At 41.8% G+C, this 7063-nt stretch overlaps 1 protein-coding gene across 1 annotated transcript; it reads right to left on the minus strand.

Annotated features, from left to right (window-relative positions):
* Positions 1-1822: 1822 nt before the first annotated feature.
* Positions 1823-6843, minus strand: LOC142841781 (pregnancy-specific glycoprotein 22-like). Its single transcript, XM_075958825.1, has 4 exons — positions 6495-6843; positions 4677-5036; positions 3106-3462; positions 1823-2106 (listed from the first exon to the last, which is right to left on the minus strand). Exons 1-4 carry the CDS (start codon positions 6694-6696, stop codon positions 1823-1825), a joined length of 1203 nt encoding a protein of 400 aa, XP_075814940.1. The 5' UTR covers positions 6697-6843.
* Positions 6844-7063: the final 220 nt, after the last annotated feature.

Here is a 7063-nt window from a genome sequence, read left to right on the forward strand (position 1 = left end):
AGTCTCCCCATCCTCCCCTCCTCACTTTTCTCTCCCCATGCCCACATCTCCCCTTGCCCCCACCCCACCCCCACCCCCAAGATCCCAATTTTTGCCTGGCAATCTAGTCTACTTCCGTAAACTACAAGCCTCAAATATTTTGGATTGTACTATGATAGAAATGTACAATTATATGTGATTCAACTCTAGTTTAGAATATACTCTATATGGTGATAAAATTGAAGGTTATAAAGTTATCTATAAAGATTATTGAAGGTTATAAATCTATCAAGATTAACAAAAGATGACTTAGAGATTTACACTTAAGTACACCTATGTCTTTACCAAATGTTCACCACCAAATTTCTAGAGAATTTAAATAAGTGGTGACATATGTTTGATACATAAAGTATTTGATAAACAAGATATATATTCTATAATGGATTTTCTGGTCCCCCATGAGTGTCCTTTTCCCAGTGTTGGGCGTTTGAGCAGAGGCCCCCTTGACTTGTCAAGGGCAATGCTGGCCTCTGTACTTCTTCAGTCCCTGCTCACGGGCCCCTTTTTTCCTGTTTCCAATTGGTCCTGGTGATCCTTCCCATTTAACTCTTCCTTGATTTATCAGGAGACAGTCTTAACAATTTGGTACAAATTGGTACTATTACATTTTTTTACTATTGACTGCCATCAGTAATCAACCACCTGCATCTGGTAAATTGGATAGAAAGAGGGTGGTAAGGTGATACTGTGTGTTGATGGGAAAGGAACAAGTGCTTTGAGGTTTGTTTATATGAAAATAGGAAAGCTTAAGGGCTGATAGGGATAAAGTGATTTGAGATGTATAAATGAAACATGTTCTAGATTTCTCTCTCACACTATGTTGCTATTCACAGTCTTGACATTAATCGATAGAATTCTGATAATCTATAGTCCAACTCTGTCAGAGTACTAAACACTATACTCTGCCACTGTATTCTCTTTGGTTGCTTTCTAATGTGTCTATAACTTATCTCTTTTTGTAAACTCAAATTTCTTCTTGAGCTCTAGGGAGTCAATTTGGATACACCTCTGAGAGCATTTTGCCAGGTCAAATGGCACCTGAAAGTTCCAAAGAACCTGGACAGTGAAGTGAAACAGCCAGATAACCCAGGACATGGCCAGCAACCCAAATTTCTCAGGTCTCCCAAACCGCTCCAGGTTGTCATGAAGCAGTCTTGAGAACACAATGTCTTCATCCCTGCCTCATCTGCTACCCCTTTATAACTCCTTACTTTTTTATAATAAACAAAATGGAGGAATGTTAGTATTCAGGCATCTGCCCTGGCCTTCCCTTAGGGTCCTGACAGGATACGTGCTCAACTGAAGCCGCTTAGAACGCCCACTGTCCACATTCATCATGTACCATTATAAAAGGCAGACCTTTCCCACCTCCTGTCTCTTTCTCTTCTGGCACTCTTGTCCCTAGGGACAAATTTCTGCCCACATTTTGTCCCCTTTTTGCCTCCTTGTCTGCCCCCTTGTCTGCCTCCTTTCTGTCCCCTTTTCTGCCCCTTTTCCAATAAACATCCCGTATGATTCCTGTTGTATGATGTGTTCCTTACTTTCATTTTAAAATAAATTATAGCATTTACTGCATTGGTGCTTTTATTTTCCTTTAGAAGCCGAGTCTCACTTTAAATCCTGGCTTTTCCATGTGCACATTTATTTCAGGATTATAGATGTAAGTCACCATAATGGTTGTATCTGAGTGATAGCTGACAATTTTTACTTCTTAACTTTCCTCTGTTTTGTGCCCCCATTAAAAAAGAGACACTGGCATTGTACTGTAGGATGAGAGGAGAGGTCACTTATCCATCACATCCAGCGTGACTGGGAAACTGGTTTTTGAACTGACTTGGTTGGAAACTTCACACTGATATTTTCCAGCATCCTCCTCGCTAACAGGATCTATGCTGAGTTGGCACTTTGTTGGGGAAAGCTTCATCCTCTCTGTGAGTTGCAGACTCTGGTTATTGAAGATCCAGTGAATGGAGATTCCAGGGTCGGCTGAGAAGCAAGTGAAGACCACAGAGGTCTGTACTGTGACTGTGGTGTTGATGACTCGAATGATGGGCTGTGTCACAGGCTCTACAAAGAAACAGAGAAGGAAACCTTATGATAGTAGTCCTTCGGAGAACTCGACTACTCCTCTACACGTCACACTTAATAAAACCTCATGAGGAGAGAGGTTGTACTTAGGCCATAGATTTGTCTTGTGCTTTGTATCTGCCACCCATGGCCAGGAAAACTCTGATTCAATTCCTGAGTTTTCTGTGTCTCAGTTTCCCTATAATACAACATGTTGAAAATGTTTACTGTTTTGCCTATGATTTGCGCTTGGCTAAGGACAGCAACCTGACCTTGTAGTGGGGGAGCCCCTCAAATCAACAGAATCTGTTAATATTTATTTGCAGAAGAGAATTCCCTCAGTGGAACCTCTAAGAATAAGGAGTATGGAGTAACTGTTTCATCTGTTTCTACCATTTGGGAAATTGACCTTCCTGGGAAGTCTCATAAACCCATCAGAATAATATGCTAATGGTCTGGTAATGGGTATGTTTGGACTCAGAAGAGGAGATGCCAAGGTGATCTGCCTAACTGCAGCTCCCATGTCAGTGCACAGTTGGTCCCACAATATGTGGGACTTGGACAGTTAGGAAACACTTGTTCCCTACCAACAATAATAGGAAATTAAATTAAGAACCAGGGACACAGCTTTGGAGTTAGGACTTGCTGGTTCCCTCTGTGAAGACACAATGGCTTCCTGAGACAGTGCCAGCCTGACTCCCACAGAGTCTTTCTTGGGCCATTTGCATGGTAAGAGTCCCAAGAGTCTGGACTGAGTCTGACATCCTTCATGCTGAGTTATCCAACACACATTCTTCTCTCTGCAAGAAGAGACTGGTAAGGGATTCTGATCTACTGTAGTTTGTCTAATCTATGTATGTCTTTCAGTAAGTGTCTAAATCCTAGTATGGGGACACTATGCTGAGAATGAATGAGCAAGTATATCTCAGTCCTAACAGTTCACTGTATGAAGTAGGATAGCCACAATCAACAGCTAGAAGCCATAAATGGTCACTTAACTGTTCACATGGAGTTGCACATGTGTGTCTTCAAATTTGTAGTCTTTGTTTAAAATTTCTAGCATGTACAGTCCTGCATCTTCCTCAGTGATATTGTGGATAAGCAAGGATCCGTTGGTATACACCATTTCTCTTTGGCTGTGGGCAAGTCCCAAGATGGTGGAATTTGTGGCTCTCTTGTATTCTGCAATTTTAAAGATGTCTGATCTATATTCTGATTTGTACCAGCAAAACATTTGAAAGTCTTCTGGCAGATTATGAACTAGGAGAAGTACGCTTTCCCCTTCAGCAGCATACGAAGGCACTGCTTCGATTTTTACTTGGGCAGAGGCAGAAGGATTACATTTAGAATTGGAGGCTGGAAGAGAAAAAAAGTCATCAATTGAAGAACATTGAGTTGGTGGAAAGATGGCAACCTCTTTCCTAAACAGATGGATCCATTACTCAGTTTTGAGATACATTGTGGGTGTGTCTATCCTTCAAGGTGGTGGCCAGCATCATGACCCCCATTCCCTCAGTGCTTCTGATGTGTTATTTCTTCTGCAAGGAGCTGACTCTGCCATTGTCTAAATGGCTGACACCTCACTGTCCTCAGTCAGATACTGTGCATACTCATGATTACTGTAATTTTAGATTATGCCTCCCTTGAACTCTACAGACCATAGAATTTCATTTTCTATCTTTAGTTCAGTTTGCTTTATGGCTCTAGTCAACCCCTGACTAAAGTTCTTATAACTTTGCCCTGCATCCCACAGGATTTGGGCTGGGTGAAGTCAGGAGCAGTCTGATCTTTTCAGCGTACTCAAGTCATAGAAAAGTCTCAGGTACTAGGCTTTATGTCAAGCTGACACAAGCTAAAGGTCTTTGGAAAGTAGGAGACTCAATTAAAAATGCCACTATCAGATTATCAGATTGGTCTGTGAGCAAGCCTGTAGTATATAATATATGTTATTTTGGAGATTAGTGGCAGGGGGTCCAGCTCACTTCTGGCATTCCACACCTGGGCTATCAGACTTGGGTGAAAATAAAAGAGATCAGGCTGAAAAAGGCATAAGGACCATATCAGTAATCAACACTTCTCCTTGGTCTCTGAGCCAGTTGCTAAATTTTATTTATGATACTCTCAATTTGGAGCTAATATATAGCAGAGATTGGCATGGAAAGTCAAAAATCCTCATTCGCTGTTGGCTCTTAGAAGTAAGAATTGAATCCTGCACAAAAATCCCCTGGGTCATATGTAGTCAAGTCTGGAACATATTACAGTGGCCAGGGCTTCCTGTTGCTTACCTCTCTTGGAGGATGTCATGTTTTCCTCCCATACATGGATAGGACCCCAAGATACTGGACAGAGTCTGACATCTTATGATGGATTACTTTCCATCAATATCTTCCTTGATATTGCAGGGAGTCAGACTGCAGAGTCTAATCAATGGCCATTTGTCTCTACCATAGATGCCCTGCACTAAGTTCTCAATCCCCAACAAGTAGACACAGTGAAGAAGGGAAACAGGCATGGCAGTTCTGTGTGTCTAAACTTCATCCAGCACTAAAAAATCAAAGAGAATCACTTACTGTCCACCTGGAGCTTCACATGTGCTATTTCTGCTTTTAGATCTGTAGTCAGAAGCCGTAGGGTGTAGAATCCAGTGTCATTCCAAATGACGTTGTGGAGCAGCAGGGATCCATTGCTGAACAATAACTCTCTACCACTATGTGTAGGCCCCTGCACACTTGAATCTAGTTCTCTTATCTGTCTGGCAATCTCAAATCTCTTCACCGCAAACACCCCTTTGTACCAGAAAAGATATTTAATATTCTCTGGAAGATTGTGAACAAGTAGAAGTACACTTGCCCCTTCAGCAACACGGGGTGGCACTAATTCAATAGTGGGCTGGGAAGAGGGTGGAGGGTGCCCACAGGTGAAAAGGGAGGCTAGAAGAGAAGAGAGAAATCCATCAATCCAATAGGCACCTTTGCATTTTGATAGGTTGAATATCTTTGTCCTGAACAGCTGCGTTAATTTCTCAGCCAAGGTTTTCCAGTGAATGACTCCCTTTCCTACTTGGTGGAGGTTAGCACATGACCTCCATGCTCTCAGTGTCCCCAAATAGTCATTTCCACTATATAGCACTCTCTCTTCAGTTGTCAACATGGCCTGGCATACTGCCCTCAGATCACTGTTTGTATGTATGGTACAATAAATATTTTTTTTATTTATGTTGGGATGATACCTGTTTGACCTCTTCCCCTACATACCCTGCAACTTCAAGCTCTGCCTTTGTTGTTGTTGTTCTGCTCCTTTTGTGGTTCCAGTCAACACTCGACTTTACATTCTGGCTTTTTTTTTCTTTAAACTCATTCAAAATGGAGCAATTTAAAAACCATGATTTGTCTTATATTTTCAAAGAAAATGCTGCCTGGAAAATTTCATATACTGATAGAGAATAAATGAATGAAAGATATTCTTGAACCTGTATATTCTTGGATTTAAGAAATTCATTGGTTTGGCTATATAGTGTAAAATTTTTTCATTGGCATTATTTCTGACATTTATTTACCAATTAAATTCGAGTGAGAATTTGTGCAACAGTATGTCTCAGTGTAGGGGTTTGGGTGAAGAAGACATTTCTATAACTCAGGTCTTCTAATCTTTTGCCTCCAGGGGAGAATTCTCTGAGATGCATCCCAGAGGACAAGCAATTGTCAGGAGGACCTGTGTTCTCTGTTTCTCTTGGCAACCATGACCTTCCTGGAAGTCTCATAAGCACATCAGGATATTTATTGCATGGCATAAACACCTCTTGAGCTATGTTCTCACTGGTGAGTCTCTGGAGAAGATGTCTGGGGATCTAGCATAAAGGTAGCTTTCATGACAGTGGACTAGCTGGTTACAACTGGTGACTAGTTGAGGTGATCTCAACTATTTAAAAAAAACTGTTCCCTGATATCAAAAAGTTAAAATGTAACCCTAGGAAAATGCTTGTCCATGCTACCTGGTGTTGAACTATTTGGTGTTGAGCCCACCAGGGCTTCCTGGGGTTTACTCTTTTGTGAGAATCCCATTGCATTCTCAACCAGGTCCACTTTCTGTCCCTTGAGGACTTTCTCAAGGACACATTCCTTATGAGAACCCCAGGAGTCTAGACAGTGTCTGATACCCTAGACTGAGTTGCTCGCCATGCATCCAAATGCCTACAAAGTGACATTAGATGAAGGACTCTGACCTATTCCAATTGTTCTCTATCATGTGTGCCCTGCTGCAAATGCTCAAAACCCAACATGAGGACACAGCACAAAGGGAACATAGGCACAAGATAAGTTTGATGTTTCTTCGTGTGTCCACTGAAATGAGTACCACCTGGAGCCCAGAGTTCATAGAGAATCACTTACCATACACGTGGAGGTATGTGGTTGTAGATACAATTTTTCCACCTCTAATTACTGTTTGTAGTATATAAAATCCTGTGTCCTTCTGGGAGACATTTTTGAGAAACAGGGATCCATTGCTGTACACAGCTTCTCTACCACTATTTTCAGGCCCCATCACACATAGATTACTGGTCAGTGAATATAATGCAATTCTGAAATTCATAGTTGTCACCCCTTTGAACCAGGCAAAATTTCGAAGATTCTGTGGCAGATTGTTGACACGTAGAAGGACGCTTTCTCCTTCAACCACTTGGAGTGGCACTGAGTCAATTGTGATTTTGACAGTGGTGGACAGGTGCCAGCAGGTTAAAAGGGAGGCTAGGCAGAAAGAGAGAAAAACAGTCAACATCAACACTGATGTGTGTTCATCACTCAGCTGAGGTGTATAAGTAGGTGTTTGTCAACCCTCCTTGATAGAGGTGAGCAGTATGACCTCCATTCCCTCTAAGCCTCTAGCTATATCATTTCCTGTATATAGGATTTTTTTCTCAGGTGTCTGCCTGGCTCCCAACACACTGTCCCCATATCCC

The sequence above is a fragment of the Microtus pennsylvanicus genome, chromosome 1, assembly GCF_037038515.1.
Source record: "Microtus pennsylvanicus isolate mMicPen1 chromosome 1, mMicPen1.hap1, whole genome shotgun sequence".
Classification (NCBI taxonomy): Eukaryota; Metazoa; Chordata; class Mammalia; order Rodentia; family Cricetidae; genus Microtus; species Microtus pennsylvanicus.

Bases quoted from the DNA above. Each gene is read 5' to 3' on its own strand.
- LOC142841781 (XM_075958825.1), bottom strand. From the start codon at position 6,696: ATGAATTTCAGAATTGCATTATATTCACTGACCAGTAATCTATGTGTG. The intron at 3,463-4,676 runs GTAAGTGATTCT...TTTCTCTTCCAG, and splicing joins TGTGAAGCTCCAGGTGGACA to CCTCCAATTCTAAATGTAAT. The intron at 2,107-3,105 runs GTTAAGTGACCA...GTTTCTTTGTAG, and splicing joins TGTGCAACTCCATGTGAACA to AGCCTGTGACACAGCCCATC.